This window comes from Corticium candelabrum, chromosome 14 (genome assembly GCF_963422355.1).
Source record: "Corticium candelabrum chromosome 14, ooCorCand1.1, whole genome shotgun sequence".
NCBI classification, from domain to species: Eukaryota; Metazoa; Porifera; class Homoscleromorpha; order Homosclerophorida; family Plakinidae; genus Corticium; species Corticium candelabrum.
Genome location: NC_085098.1, coordinates 4,399,316 through 4,415,847, shown reverse-complemented (window position 1 = coordinate 4,415,847; position 16,532 = coordinate 4,399,316). Strand labels below are relative to the sequence as shown.

General features: G+C 40.1%; 3 protein-coding genes across 3 annotated transcripts in view; 2 read left to right on the top strand and 1 right to left on the bottom strand.

The window, feature by feature from the left end:
- The first annotated feature begins 1,294 nt into the window (after nt 1–1,294).
- On the top strand, nt 1,295–7,980 carry LOC134190033 (N6-adenosine-methyltransferase TMT1A-like). Its single transcript, XM_062658444.1, has 3 exons — nt 1,295–1,753; nt 4,514–4,547; nt 7,530–7,980. Exons 1-3 carry the CDS (start codon nt 1,295–1,297, stop codon nt 7,730–7,732), a joined length of 696 nt encoding a protein of 231 aa, XP_062514428.1. The 3' UTR covers nt 7,733–7,980.
- Nucleotides 7,981–9,025: 1,045 nt separating this feature from the next.
- Nucleotides 9,026–13,536, top strand: LOC134189747 (N6-adenosine-methyltransferase TMT1A-like). Its single transcript, XM_062658114.1, has 3 exons — nt 9,026–9,484; nt 10,785–10,818; nt 13,174–13,536. The coding sequence occupies exons 1-3, from the start codon at nt 9,026–9,028 to the stop codon at nt 13,374–13,376; spliced, it is 696 nt and encodes a 231-aa protein (XP_062514098.1). The 3' UTR covers nt 13,377–13,536.
- Nucleotides 13,537–15,375: 1,839 nt separating this feature from the next.
- The window catches only part of LOC134189959 (mitochondrial ornithine transporter 1-like), a 3,728-nt gene continuing 2,571 nt past the window's right edge, over nt 15,376–16,532 (bottom strand). Inside the window, exons 2-4 of the mRNA XM_062658360.1 lie at nt 15,829–16,001; nt 15,669–15,760; nt 15,376–15,602 (exon numbers count right to left, since the gene is read on the bottom strand). Of these exons, the coding sequence (XP_062514344.1) occupies nt 15,423–15,602; nt 15,669–15,760; nt 15,829–16,001 (445 nt within the window). The 3' untranslated portion in view covers nt 15,376–15,422. The remainder of the gene's footprint in view (nt 15,603–15,668; nt 15,761–15,828; nt 16,002–16,532) is intronic.

Genomic DNA, 16,532 nt, shown 5'->3' with positions numbered 1-16,532 from the left:
GCTTGCTCGATGATGATGATTATGATGATGATGATGATGATGATGTCACAATAAATCCAGGTTGTTACTACATGCTTGTACAGGTTTCATGCTGATCGTATATTTTCCACTGCTAGAATGAGTCAACACGGAGAAGATGTCAAGCCATAGATGTACCCATGCAACTGCATGGATCATTGATTGACCCTTGTCTGAATTAATTAAGTGCTTACACACTAACCAGATGATCCACTAGTGAGTCTTGATATAGACGGTTGATAACGTGGCTTCTGCAGATCGTAGAACATGCAGTTGTATGGGATTTATTATCAGTACTACTGTAGTATTGTAGTAGCGCTGGCCTGCTGACGCCGTGCAAAGGTGATCCTAGGTAGCTAGTGACATGTACAGGAAGTGGTAAATGCAAATTATGTTTATCGAAATTTTCTTTTCTTGGTGCAAGAGGTAAAATTCTACTTACATACAGTTTAGTGGTTTTTCCTCTCTTTCTTGGAATTCATTGGTATTAGCTAGTTTACGTATTATTACTGCGTTTGGTGTTTGTTGGTTAATCAACAAATTTGTCTGACAATTTTGATTATTTAAATTAATAAGTCACGTGCGTACACTGCAGGCGTTCAGTGTCCGGTATACTGTCCGGATAGCAGTTTGTGTTGCTTCTATTATGGCGCGTGGTGAAATATCCCAAAAGATGTGGTTAGTTTGCAAATGGTTAGTTAATTAATTAGCTAACTTAGTGGTTTTTCTCCAGTACTGGTTTCTCTCCATGGGAGAAAAACCACTAAGTTAGCTAGTAACTTATGATAACCTAGCCATAGGATGCAGCTAACCATAGGATGCAGCTAAGCATAGGATGTTTCTACAACAGACTACTAGCTAGCTAGGTAATCAATTTGTATAGAGCTGAATACCGCGTATACGTAGAAGCATAAACGTCATGACCACCTTTTAACTTAATTAAATTAACCACAGTAAGTGTAAAGTTTTAGTTCAATCAGGTAGTGTAGTCTCGCGTAGCCAGCCTCTTCGAATTCCCCGCCTACCGAAAATAGAAATGGACTATACTCATGTGTATTCACGGTGTCTTGCGTGCGTGCGTGCGTGCGCGGGCGCGCGCGGGCGCGCGCGCGTGTGTGTGTCAACGATTAAGCTTTCGTAATTTAGGTTATTTCATAAATTATAATATATATTTTTAATTTAGATTTTATAATTTGTCAACTAATTAATTAAATTATGTAACTCTTATATAATATTAGGTACGCCTAACGCGCGTTAGGATATATCTAGTTTTGAAATGTCACCGCTAGTGATCGCTTTCATTTGCCTTCTCGTTGTCTACCTGCTGTTTAAAGTCTTCCTAAAGCAGCGCCTTTTGGCTTTCATCATTGGAAAATGCACTCCCTTCAGTAACAAACTGACAGGCCCATACAAGCGAGAATTGTTCGCCTCTTTGTCTGGCATCAGAGGTGAAGTTCTGGAACTAGGCATCGGCACAGGTGCAAATCTTGCCTACTACCCAGATGGTATTGAAATAGTAGGTTTGGACCCGAATCCCTACATGAGCCCAAAGTTAAAGGAAGCCCTTCGGAAACACCCTGAAGTAAAGCTGAAGAAAATGCTTGCAGGGAAAGCAGAAGACCTGAGTGCAGTTGCTGAGGATAATAGTTATGAGGCGGTGGTGGAGACAATGATGCTGTGCTCGGTTGTAGATACAAGCAAATGTCTGAGTGAGATCAAGAGAGTGCTGAAAGAGGTGTGGTAAATAATTATAGACTAAAGTGTTTGATACAGAGATTTTAGCACCAATAACAATAAGCATTTATCAGATACACTTGGATAGCAGCTGTTTCCTTTCTCTAGACTGACAATTTAACTGAACAAACATCTTAGACCAAAGTTGTGTTGTCTCGGTACGTAAAGAGCTACCTATTGCATAGCTGATACAATGTATTAGAACAGTAGATAGCTGTGTTTTGCAAATACCCTGAAAGAAGAAATTTGTGCGGGAGAAAAATGCGTGGGATCTTGTGGGATCACAAGCCCATCACACACAATAAATTCCACATATATTTTCCCTTGCGCATGATCAGTATGAAAACACGCGCTAGTCTCCTGGCTAATGCGCACATATCACTACCTGGACTGCAATGAGCTAACGTAACATGTCTACTGATAGGGAAAAAATGATTTCAGTGAAGCTGGAATTGTTACTGTCTTGGAAAGTTAATCTTTTGTTATGATCTCTCTACAAATTAAATGGAGTTGGATTTCCTCTTGCACAAATTAGATGGGTCAGCCTAATTGTCGCACAAATTAGTTCCACACAAGTAGTGATGTTTCTAGAAAGCAAAATTTTTTTCCTACACAAATTTCTTCTTTCAGGGTAGATCAAAATATTTGAAACGTTAGGCCACTATTTGTTGATTCATTGTTTCTCATCAGCACTGGCATGGAAAAATATGCTCTGCATAAAGTTGCCATTATCTTTATTACCCATGCACAATACCGTTGATTCACGAGGAGCATGTCTGACTTGATCAAGTTTTGTGGGTATTGTTTGATAACAAAGAAGACTATTCTTTCATGGAGGATATATTACTAGTATGAAACAGTCTGCAACGTTTGATTTGTTATCATATTGAACAATTAAGTTATTGTCATTAATTAATTAATACTCAATGTCTTGGACATTCAGTCAATTTTGTGCAGTATATATTATAATGTTACTGTACAAGAAATAGATGAAAAATTAATGGCGTAATGACAATGGTCCACCCACCTACATCGTTTTGAGATGAACTTCTGATGAGAAACTATGAATCAACAAATAGTGGCCTTACCGTAGAAGATGAAATATTGGCGGGGAATTTATTTTGGTGGATTGGCGGATTTTTCAGCGACTGCCAATATAGAATCCGCCATTAATTTGGCCTCCCGGATATGTTGACGTCATCAGGCAGGTAGATCAGCAATATGGTAGGTAATCTTTGCTTGCTGTCTGTTGTGCCTAGGCAGTAGTGGGTGATCATGCAGTAAGTTAGGGAAATGTGAGCCACGAACACTGCTGTCAATTACAAACACATTAAGACCACTCATGGTAAGCCATATATCAGTTATCAAACAAGGATGTTCAACTGCCAAAATAAAATCCGTCAATATGCTTTGTCCATCAATTTCTTAGCAAACCACCAAAATAAATTCCTGCCAATGTTTCATCTTATATGATATGTCATTTCTGGTGCATGTGCATATAAGAATGGTGTTTAGGTCAAAATGGGAGTGGTATATATGTACGATGAGTTAACTATAGTAGAGTTAGTCCTGCATACGTTGACAGTTTTTGGCTGTCGTTGATGTTAGTGGATCATTGTGTGATGTGCCAATGGTCTGAAACTGGTGTAACTGTATGCTGAGGTGGGTAGTGTGTATACCGTTTTGGGACGGGTACAATTCTCAATTATTCATGTCTTGGTATGACATCCTGAAAATGAGTATGTGAGTTTCTATTTTGTATCAGATCTTGTGAAATACTAAGAGAGTATAGTCTAGCTGTTTAGTATTCAGCTTAATATTTTGCTAATGGATACACACACACACACACACACACACACACACACACACACACACACACACACACACACACACACACACACACACACACACACACACACACACACACACACCTGGAACTGGAATTCCGCCAATACCCACTATGGGCTTCAGCATGGCAGAAGGAAGTTTCTGCCAGGAAGTGTGGTCATTTGCTTGTGACAGGTCAATATTAAATGATGCTAGGTCTTGTTGTATGGTATCAATCCATCTGTTCTTTGGACCATGCTGAGCTAGGACGTTTCATATTATGTAACTTGCTTCTCGGCAACAATTTTGTGGACGAAAGACTTTATTTGTTCTAAGTGACCAAGCCATTGTAACCTTTGATGTTGAACTTGACGTTCAATTGGTTTTTCCTTGGCAGATTTCAAGTTGATGGTATTTCTTATCTTGTTCAGTCTTGTTACACCCAAGACAGATCTAATACAGTGCATATGAAAAGTGGTCGGTCTTCGAATATCTACTTGGGTGATTGCCCAAGTCTCACAACCTTATAATAAAACTGGCATCACTAGTGATCTAAACACTCGCAGTTTGGTGTTCTTGCTAAATCCTCGGTTTTTTGTGAAAACGCTATGTTTCCAAGAACAAAACAACACACACACACACACAGACACACACACACACACACACACACACACACACACACACACACACACACACACACACACACACACACATGCTGTGCTAAGTTTTGTGACCAACCTATTTATATAAGTAGTGGACTTGTAGTGTAATGACATGTAACAATTGTGAACGATAACTTTTGTGACGTAAGATTATTGATTGCATGTGTAGTGGTTGTGTGTCGATGTTATGAGACTACTATTACTGTTGCTATACTCTTTCTAATGCTAACATTAGTGCAACCACATTTCTTATGTTTGTATTTTTGTTCTAGGGTGGGCGATTCTACTTCTTGGATCACACTGTTGGTATGTATACGTTACACAAACAATAATTGTTATTAAACTACTAAAAACACAGAACAGAGCCTTTGCACCTATGTGATTGATTGCGGTTATGTAAATGATTTCAATGTACACTTGATCCTCATTGCATATACCCTGATATCTCAAATTTTTCAGGGATAATTGTTTCAATCGTGCTTAGAGAGGGGATCATAGGAAGGGAGTTTATTGATTCAACTGCTTGTTTGGTACTCTTGTGAAGCAATAATGTGTACAGTAGACACACACACACACACACACACACACACACACACACACACACACACACACACACACACACACACACACACACACACACACACACACACACACACACACACACACACACACACACACACATGCACGCACGCACGCATGCACACACACACACATCACACACACACACACACACACACACACACACACACACACACACACACACACACACACACACACACACACACACACACACACACACACACACACACACACACACACACACACACACACACACACACACACACACACACACACACACACACACACCACACACACACACACACCAACTTCAACTGCCCATCCACATGGATGATGGCGAAATGTAAAAAGCGTAAGAAAAAGGAAGTCACTATCTGGTAAAAAACGTCACAAATCTAAATACATTGATGACATTTATGTCTTTTCTTGTCACTCTCGTGTGAATAAACAACTGCATCTGTCGCACTTGATTCCGGCCTTTGCTCGTTCCCGGGGATCTGGGCGATTTTGTCCTCTGTTGCAATTGTGTCTTTTTTCCCCTGTTTGCGACTTAAACAGTCGCTTGCAGGTAGTGCACAGCAGAGGCTGTTGGTCTTGACATCTGCTGGGATCGGCTCTGTCACGAGCCTTTTGACTACTATGAGCATTTTCTAATTCTACTCTTGAAGTGACGATTGAGTTAATTTTGCTAGCACAGATGTTCTTTCACTTCTGCCTGTCCTGCGTAAGCTGGGACCAGGTGCTTGTTAGGCCAACCATTTTGAGGTCTTTTATAATCCTGTCTTTCCACCTTAGTCTGACCCCATGCGCTGGATGAGTTGATGGTAGCCACGCATGAAGCAGCTGGTTGCATGGGCTGACGATGATCTTCCATACATTCTAGATGACCAAGCCATCTAAGCCGCTGAGCCATCAAAGAGTCTTCTGCAGTTTCAAGATTGCCAAGATTGTGCCTGATGTCATTTGATGTGATTCGTTCCAATTGTTGTTTGAACTTGTCTATACCCAGCATGAAACGTTGACATTGATTTGTAAATGTGACAAGCCTTGTGATATCTCTTCTAGTCACAGCCCAAGAAGATGACCCATACAGTAGAACTGATAAGACAGTTGACTGGAACAGCACATTTTTTGTTTCAGATGTTACATGGGGAGACTGAAAGACAGCTTCTTTTAGTGCTCCAAAGCACTTTCCTGCTTGTGCAATTCTTTCTGTTATGTCCAGATGTAAGCTCAAATCGTCTGATACGATAGAACCGAGATATTTGAACTGTTTTACGTGTTGCACACTGCGACCAGAAATCCCTATATCAATATCCTTATAAGTCATCAACTTTGTCTTTTCATAACTCACCGTCAATCCACAGCTTGCAGCAATTGAGGCAAAGTTTTGGATTGCTGCCTCTGCACTCTCTCGTGTTTCTGTTAGTAATGCTGAGTCATCAGCAAACTGCAATTCCATTACAATCCCGTCAGGAGCGTTCTTTTTTTGATATCCTCCAACCAAAGACTTGGTCATGTCATACTTGAATCTAATGCCTGTATCTTTCACTTTCTCTCTCCACTCTCTCATGACACAGTTGATGTATATATTGAATAAAATTGGTGCCAAAACACATCCCTTTCCGTAGACCATTTCGTACTTGAATTTCCTCTCCATGGTTACCCTCATACTTGACTACCGCTGACATCTGGTCATGAAAGGATCGAACAACTGTAATTAGTGACGATGGAATACCTTCTTTCTTCAGAACTGAATAGAGAGCCTCTCTAGGTACAGAGTCATACGCTTTTTTGATGTCCACAAATACTGCAAAACCTTTGGTGTTGTGCTTTCTTGTTTTCTCCATTACCTGTCATAAGCAGAAGATCATGTCTTTACAGCCTCTTCCATTGCGAAAACCACATTGTGACTCTAAAAGACAAGTTTCTGCAAAGTTGGCTAGGCGACATTTGAGAATTCCAGCGACAGTCTTCCCAACAACATCTAAAAGACTTATTCCTTTCCAATTGTCACAGTGTTGGAGAGACCCCTTTTTAGGAATGGGAACTATGATTGCATCTGCCCATTTCTTCACCACATGTCCTTCTTTCCACACACACACACACACACACACACACACACACACACACACACACACACACACACACACACACACACACACACACACACACACACACACACACACTTGTACCAAGCATTTGCATGTTTAAGGCGTCTTTGAGTCCGGTTAGCAGGTCAATGGCAACTATGGCATGCTGATCCTGGTGCTAATGATGAAAGGTGTAGAATGGTCATCTTGATCATTCATCACATCCTATTTCATAGAAATGATCTCTTTTGTTCATCACATTCTATTACATAGAAAGAGTCAAGACTCGAAACGTAACTCAAAATGATTGTAACCCGTGCACAATGTGCTGCCTCATGCTCACTATTCGTGGGGGGGGGGGGTTAATAGAGAGGAAAGATTGTTGTCACATTCTAGAGGAAAGGATTAACTAGAGAGGGATAATTCAAGTACATGCTGCATAGTCTTAATTAAATACATATATAATTGCTGATATTTGTGTGACCACAATGAAGTTAATTAACATAGACAATCTATATAGTGTACATTTACCATACTATCATATTGATTGAGTGAGGAACCTCTATCGCTATGGTTTAGAAAATGTTGATATCAATTGGTCACATTTGTGTTTCAGATCCACAGAGCTTTTGGATGAGGTGTGTGCAGTACCTCTTGATGCCCCTGTGGTATCCTCTCTTTGGCTGCTCGATGATTATGAAGACATGGCAGGATATTGAGAGAGCGGGATTTAGCAATGTCAGCTACAAGAAACTCTATCTCACAAAATCCTTTTTTCCATTTATCCGAGCGTACATCATTGGATATGCTGAGAAGTAGATCCAATCGATGTTGGAATGATGAGACTTCAATGGGTCTTGACTTGATCAGAATTGTGGTTATATGAATTTTTTCTCGATTTTGTTTAGTATTCAAAGAGCACATGCATGCATTTGTGTGTGGTGGTTGCCATGTTTGTAGTCAACTGATTGTGGTTTTGAATGTAGTGTATGTGGTTGCTACTGTCAGACATTAAACAACAGCTGCATGATGCACATATGGCAACTTATTTCTATGCTATGACTGCATTCTTATTGATTCGGTGTCATAGGGTAGTTGCTCCAGGTGTTGATGCCTAGGATGCCTTTGTGATTGGTTTGTGATAAATAATGTGCTTCTTAGTTAACTTGTTGTTTATACTAGCTGTTCAGTCATGTGCATTTTCAGTTTGTAGATTATAGCCATGTCTGTCTGTCAGTCTGTCTGTCTGTCTGTCTTTTATAAATTTCCAACATCAAACTATATCATACATTGTTGCTAAGTCACAATTTTATGAGTTCACAACTAGTAAGTAATTAAAAACAATACAATCTAGACCTAAGATAAACACAACTACTGTCTGTCAAAGATCATATAATTCTTTTGGATAAACTTTCCATCATCACTAAAAATTGCTGAACTACCCAAGTCTGCAGATTATATGTTCCTTCTAATCTACCAGTCTGTCTGTGTCTGTCTGTTCGTGTCTATCTATCTATCTATCTGTCAATGTCTGTCTGTCTGTCTGTCAGTGTCTGTCTGTCTGTCTCTGTCTGTCTGTCTGTCTGTCTGTCTGTCTGTCTGTGTTCAAATGTCAAACTATAAGTCCTATACTACACATATATGCGCATTAGCACCCATATCTAAATTCATTGCTACAAACCAGTTTTCGGTCAACTATTAAATTGTCTATCAGTCTGCTTGTCTGTTTGTTTGTCTGTCAGTCAGTTTGTGTCTGTCAATCATCATATATTTTGTACTTTTGAATTAGTGTTGTTTTAGTTGCCATATAGCTATACAGCCGGTTGAGGAACGGATATATGGGACCATTGATCTTATCACATGGACCGTTTCCAGAGTCTCTTCCGTTTTTGTGAAATCTGCCGTACACAAGAATCTATCACATCAGAACTTCATCAACGCGTAGGACTATGTGTTCATTCATAATCGGGAGCTATCGATCGAGAACCGTGCTGATGCTGTTATATCCAGGAAGCAGGTTACCTGGAAGAAGTCTGGCGGTATAGCCGTCTGACAAAGCAGAAGGTAGAGACGTATAAGTCTAGGCCTAACGCGCGTTAGGAGATAGTTAAAATGTCATCGCTAGTGATCGCTTTCATTTACCTTCTCGTTGTCTACCTGCTGTTTAAAGTCTTCCTAAAGCAGCGCCTTTTGGCTTTCATCATTGGAAAATGCGTTCCCTGCAGTAACAAACTGACAGGCTCGTACAAGCGAGAATTGTTCGCCTCTCTGTCTGGCATTCAAGGCGAAGTTCTGGAACTAGGCATCGGCACGGGTGCAAATCTAGCCTACTACCCGGATGGTATTGAAATAGTAGGTTTGGATCCAAATCCCTATATGAGCCCAAAGCTAGAGGAAGCTCTTCGAAAACATCCTGAAGTAAAGCTGAAGAAAATGCTTGCAGGGAAAGCAGAAGACCTGAGTGCAGTTGCTGGGGATAATAGTTATGAGGCGGTGGTGGAGACAATGATGCTGTGCTCGGTTGTAGACACAAGCAAGTGTCTGAGTGAGATCAAGAGAGTGCTGAAAAAGGTGTGTCAGCTACCTAAAATAAAATAAAATAAAAATTTTGAGTAAACTGTTTGACACAGAGATTTAACACCAACAACTATAGGAAGTTATATCATCAGACACACATGATACAGTACAACCTCGATTATCCGGACCTTAATTATCTGGACTTTCCATTATCCAGACAAATTCTGGCCCCCACTTTTTGCATTCCCGGATAATGCTTTCCAGGATAAAGGCACTACATAATATATTTTACTCCATACTAATACGCTGTAGGTACAGCCTTTCACAAATGAGCGAATACATAACAGAACGTATACTAATAAATAGGCAGCTGTTGATGACTCTTCTAGTGACATGTACAGAAAGTGTGGAAACAGAGTGTGGTCTTGCACAGTGGAGGAAAATTAGTTGATATTTATCAACTTTTGATTATCCATACACTCGATTATCCGGACTTCCAACCTGTCTCCCGAGTAGTTCAGATAATCGAGGTTGTACTGTATTGATATCAGCTGTTTTTAATTGTAATGTCTGCTTTCTATATGACAATTTTTGACTGAAAATTGATAATGAACGCTGTAATTTGTGCTTGCATGCTTTATTATAGATCAAACTATTCAAACACACACACACACACACACACACACACACACACACACACACACACACACACACACACACACACACACGCACACATCTAAATCCTAAAATCCTAAATGTCAGGAGCTGCCTCTCAGAGGTCACACTGGGCCCTGTGCGCTACTCAGGGAACTCTGGGCCTGCGCTAGCAAACTTTTAGGATTCAAATTTTTAGATAGCACACACTGATCTGGAGCTAAAGTATGTGGGCCGTCAACTTCAGGCTATAAACACTACACTAAATACATTCATACCTCTCGTCTGTCCTTGACTTCTTAGCTCGAGACACCCAAACTTTACATAATTTACACACAACTGACTCATTTCTGTCTAATCAGACTCTAATGTGTGCAATCACTCTAAGAACCTAGGAGTAAAAGTTCTTTTCTAGACATCAGCAGACCGCCGTGTGTGGAGGCACCCCTATCAAGCAACAATTTGGGGGGCACGTACCCCATGGCCACATGGTTTAGTCACCTATCCATTCATTGACGGTTTTCTGTTGTCACTAATGTTAGTGAATCATTATTGTGTAGTATGTAACGTGCTAATGCTTAATTAAGATAATCATTCAAGGAGATTTGCTGATTGCCAGTGTGAACACGCTAATATACCATTTATACTGTTGCTACTCTTTCTATTTCAGTAACATTCTTATGTTTGTATTTTGTTTCAGGGTGGTCGATTCTACTTCTTGGATCACACTGTGGGTATGTATAAATTGCACAAACAATACTGTACTTAGAATACCGTATTTCCGTAAATAGTTTCCTATGGGCACTATTTTGTCATAGTACTGAAACACGGAGCATTATTTGAGCATGGGCCATTATAGTTTCGCAAGCACAGAGACTGTTGCATGTTCGTTTGCGTACCATCACACTACACAAACAACACGAACAAAATCTAATCTTACAGTCTCACCAGTATGTATCCTGGCTACTTTCACTTTCACTTGTGTTGTATTCCTGGTCTGTTATACGTTGAATCTTCATCGTTAGTCAGTGCTTCAGGCTTCCATTTGTGTGTTCATTCCATCTCAAACATACATATTGATATAAACGTGCATGCATGTAACTGGGTATGAATACAACCCCAGTGGGGTACTAATCAACCATGGGGCATTATTAGTATGTTAGGGTCACCGTGGAGCATTATTTGAGCATGAGGCACTATTCGCAGAATTATGGTAATAGATTAAAACTATGAAAACATGGAGACAGAAACTGTATACTCTTAGGGGCCGTCCGTAATTTTGTATTTTTATATCCGGATTCAGGACGAATTGCTGTTGACCCACCCACCCGTCGCGAATTCCGTCCCTAAAATACTATGTCTTGATCTTTTACATATATTTTAAACAGAGTCAGCTGCAACATGATGATGCAATGTGAAAACAGCTAATTGTTTGACTGAGTTCTAATCAAATTGTTGGTGTGAACATTGCAGTGTATAGTGTTCAAGTCTCCTGCACTGCATTGTACTAGTCTCATCAGACAAACAAACAAACAAACAAAAAGAGAGAGAGGCAGGAAAACAAACTGACAAAAACCGGCATACAGACAGACAGCTAGACACAGGCAGGTAAACAGACGGACATACTAACAGAGAAACAAACAGACAGATGAACAGAGAGACAGACAGATGGATGGACAGACACACAGACAAATGTACAGACAGACTGTCAGCCAGATGGACAGACACACAGACAGATGAACAGACAGACAGATGGATGGATGGACAAACAGACAAATGGACAAATAAGGATATGATGACATCATTGAATTTTGTATTTTTTAAGAATTCAGATTTAGGGCTTACCCACCCACCCCTTTCGTCCTGAATCCGGATTTATAAATCTAGAAATTTTCGTACTTCTGCCCATGAAGCAGTTCGTACACATGTTATTTTAGTACGTGACCGGTACTGTACTGTACTGTAGCCAAATTGAAGTGCATCTGTCTATAAATTTAGTATTTGTTTTATTGCAGTACAACCGGTATCTATGAAAATAATGAAAATTTTTCATGAGTACGAAAATTTCTGGATTTACAGTACGTCCTTAACCTGATGTAAAACGTATTTTATACTTGTCAATGGCAATGTTAAATCCCTGGAACTGAGCATGCATGTTTACAGTGGAACCTCGATATAATGAATTGCAGGGGACACTAGGATAGCTTGCGTTGTAGCGAGGGTTCGTTATAAGTGAAATCATCCCTGTTATTCATTACGCAATGTCAGGGAACGCAAGGCTATACAACAGAACAAATATTAGTATTACACGGGAGGAAGGATTACATGGGATCCCATTGCCTAACAATTGTCGCAAGAGTTAAGAGCGAGTTTGTAACAAGCTGCCAGGTCCGTTTCTGTGCATTTCTTTTTCTCTACCTCTTTGATGACTTCAAGCTGTTTCTCCACGGCTAAGGATTTGCCCTTGGACATGATACTGTACAAGAGGATGCGCCTGGCATGCTCTGGCCAAATGCCTAATTGTTGCCTGACCGCGAGAAATTAATTGAATTCATTGTGTCCAATGATGTAAGCGCATTCTATGATCTGCACCCTCAGCGGCAGCTGCACTTTGTACAGTAGGCAACAGCATTGCAGGAATGAGTGCGGTCACACCGTCTACTATGTTATATCGAAGTTATAATGTAATTATCTACGTTTAGGTATAAAGAGAAGCCACGCTATAGCAACGTTTTTGTTATAAGCGAGTTCGTTACATTGAGGGTCCCAAGATGGAGAAACGCATACAAACAAGTTTGGGACACCAAGACTAGTTTCGTTATATTGAGGATTCGTTATATGGAGGTTCGCTATAGCATTAGTTCAAGAGTGCTTCGATATGTCGACCTGCAATGTATGGTTTTAGTCATTAGAGAGGATGCTGTTTGTTACTATTATATAGACATGCTTCATAGTCTTAAATATGACTTTTGACATTTTGTGACCATGAAGCTAACAATCTAGTGTGCACTTATCGTACTGCATTTTTACTTAGGTGAGAAACCTTGTATTGCTATGATTTTAGAAAATATTGATATCATGCGTTTCAGATCCAGAGAGCTTTTGGATGAGGTGTGTGCAGTACCTTTTGATGCCACTGTGGTATCCTCTCTTTGACTGCTCGATGATTATGAAGACATGGCAGGAGATTGAGAGAGCAGGATTTAGCAATGTCAGCTACAAGAAACTCTATCTCACAAAATCCTTTGTTCCATTTCTCCGAGCATACATCATTGGATATGCTGAGAAGTAGATGTCTTCAATGACTTCAATGACTGTTGATCAGAATTGTTGTCATTTCTTTTCGATTTTGTTCAGTACTTGAAGAGCACATTTTTGTGTCGCTGGTTGCCGTGCTTGTACCAGTTTAATGTGAACAGAGATGCAAGGACATAAGAAAATGCAAGAGCATGTAACGAGCACGTAACGAGCACGTAACGAGCATGTACACCTTAATGGAAACCCAGTGGTCTTGAAGTCTTTGTGATTGGTTTACGATAAACAATGTACTTCGTAGTTAACTTGTGTAAGCTAACTGTAAATACCGTATTTCTGTGAATAGTGCCCCAGGCTCAAATAATGTCCCATGGTGACTCTCAATTAGTCCCCGTCGGGGCAGTATTTGAACCCAGTTATAAGCATACACGTCTATCAATGTGTATACATTTGAGATGGAAGGAACGCCGAGATAGAACCACAGACCGACGATGAAGATTCAGCATTTATGCAACAGATCATGAATGCGACTCAAGTGAAAGTGAGTATCCAGGGGGTAACTACAAGATTAGATGCTGTAGTTTGTTTGTGTAGTGTGACGACATGCAAACGAACAGTGCAACAGTTTCTGTGCTTGTGAAATAATAATGCCCCATGTTTCAGAACTCTGAAAAAAATAGTGCCCCATGAGGCACTATTCACGGAAATACGGTCCAAGAAATGTCTGCGTACCAGAGACTGTTGCTAATGCTATTTCATGACAACCTCTATTCAAACCATAATACATTGCAGAGTGGAATCTAACAGTCGGTCATCAGTCATTGACCGACCAACTGGTGTTCATGAGCGACCACAATTTTGCTTTGATTGGACATACCTACATGATTGGTTAAGGCGTAATAAGCTGATCAAGAGCACACTGTTCAACAAACAATTTATTTGATCTTGCCTGCTGCTTCCGTCAGTAGTCTGGACTTTGGTTCACTGATTCCTTACTATCGGCTCCATGTAATAGATTTAGCTTGCTCATCTCTTGATCAGTTCATGTCATTACTGTAACCTTCATTTACCTTTTAACCATTCATATCATTACTCTAACCCATCGCCATCATGATCAATGCAATAGAACAACAGCAAACAAGCAAAATTTTATGTTTACATTTTGATAGCAAATAAATACAGTAGTGAATACGATGCATAAAGAAATTGAACTAAATGTTGATGTCGATAATTACAAGAAAGTTTGTGAAATCAAATAAGAATGAATGCCCACAAGTGAAAATTTCAAGTCAACATATTTTGCTACAGCACAAGTTTGACCAAAATTTTGCCTTATAGTCCATTCTGCAGTGAATTCAAGAGAATTGGAATTACGTCAGTTGCAATTAGACTATGAACTGTGAAACAACTTGAATAAGGTCAAGTCGATGTAATTCTATTGAAGACTTGCGTTTATATTAGAGATAACACGGTATATCCAACTAGATTTCCAAAAATATCCGCAGAGTTACTAAAACTATATCAACAGGAGTTCCCGGAATTGCATCTCTAGATTCTCATATCCAACTAGATTTCCAGGAATTTATATCAATGGAGTTACTGGAATTGTGTGTGTGTGTGTGTGTGTGTGTGTGTGTGTGTGTGTGTGTGTGTGTGTGTGTGTGTGTTGTGTGTGCGTGTGTGCGTGTGCACATGTACATGCGTGTGTGTATGTGTGTGCGTGCGTGCGTGCATGTGTGTGTGTGTGTGTGTGTGTGTGCGTGCATGCATGTGTCTGTCTGTGTGTGTGTGTGTGTGTGTGTGTGTGTGTGTGTGTGTGTGTGTGTGTGTGTGTGTGTGTGTGTGCGCGCGCGTTGAGTTTTAAATTTACGTCCACTGGAGTTCTAGGAATATTGTAGCCACTTGATTTCCTGCTATTCTATTCACTAGGCTTTAGCAATCTCAAATTTATATAATTTATTTAAATTCTCCAGTTGACAAAATACCAGAATGTCTGCATACCAGAGACTGTTGCCAACACGATTTCATGGCAAACCTCAATTTAAACCATAATACATTGAATTCAAGAGAGTTAGACATTACATCAGCTAGACTTCACATGGTGAAACAACTTGTTAGTTAGTTCATAAGCAAGCAGAAGTACGGCATTGGCAGGAAACGCTCGTGCTAGACAAGGCAACAGCCCGCGATACAAACCTACCAACCCTTCTGTACGAATAATATTTCTGGCAGTTTTGAGAAACGGAAAAGCCAAACCTTCAACCTGTTACGAGATATAGAGACACAATAGTTATCATTGAATGATAGCAACTAAATGACTGTTGCTGACTTGTGACTTTGATTTGACGACATCGACGGGATACATGGGCAACCAAAATGAAACTCCAGCGATACCACCTGCAAGAAATAATGGTAGTGGTCCTAATAGAAACACAATAGTTTAATCACCCACTACAATTATCACTGAATGTGTGCATTCACTATTGCACCTAGATCTTCTATGGTTTGGCCGTCGGGTGTAAGCAACTGTCGACTTCCTTCGTATCCGCCAAAAAACAGAAAGTAGCCGGGTACTTCTCGAATCATCAGTAGACTGAGTCCGTGATAAAGGCCTGCAATGCCTTCAGTTGCTACGATATTTTTGAACATTGACCACACACCACTAAAGAAATGTTTGTATGAGTGATAAAATTCTAGCTGAAGACCACAGTAGCACAAACAAGCTTGTAATCTAGTGTTTTCATACACATGCAACTGATCAAACTGATAAATCAATCGTAATGGAATGTATGACTGCTGCACGTATTTCCTAACAGTTGCCTTGTTTCCAGGCGCTCGCCACACCTTTCTGTGCTCATCTGTCACATGACCTGGCTGACGTCACAGCTTCAGTTGTGGAAACAAGGAAGAACATAGTGGGTTTAGAAGCATAGTGGGTTTGTCATATCTACTATGCTATACAATGTTATTCCCGCTCTGATGACTAAGACTGTGACATCAGCCAGATCATGTATGGTCTGTGCTATCAGTAAAGACTTAGAGTCTGTCCATTCAAGTTCCAGATTAGCCGTATGATCATGCAGTCATACATCATAGTATAGCATACTAGATACAATGACCCACTATGCTTCAAAATAGTCTAAACTATAGCAACTACATAATCAAACGATGAGACTACGTTTTGTTCCTACAC

Coding starts and splice junctions, on each gene's coding strand:
- LOC134190033 (XM_062658444.1), top strand. CDS start 1,295: ATGTCACCGCTAGTGATCGCTTTCATTTGCCTTCTCGTTGTCTACCTG. Junction 1,754..4,513: donor TCAAGAGAGTGCTGAAAGAG/GTGTGGTAAATA, acceptor TTTTTGTTCTAG/GGTGGGCGATTCTACTTCTT. Junction 4,548..7,529: donor CTTCTTGGATCACACTGTTG/GTATGTATACGT, acceptor TTTGTGTTTCAG/ATCCACAGAGCTTTTGGATG.
- LOC134189747 (XM_062658114.1), top strand. CDS start 9,026: ATGTCATCGCTAGTGATCGCTTTCATTTACCTTCTCGTTGTCTACCTG. Junction 9,485..10,784: donor TCAAGAGAGTGCTGAAAAAG/GTGTGTCAGCTA, acceptor ATTTTGTTTCAG/GGTGGTCGATTCTACTTCTT. Junction 10,819..13,173: donor CTTCTTGGATCACACTGTGG/GTATGTATAAAT, acceptor CATGCGTTTCAG/ATCCAGAGAGCTTTTGGATG.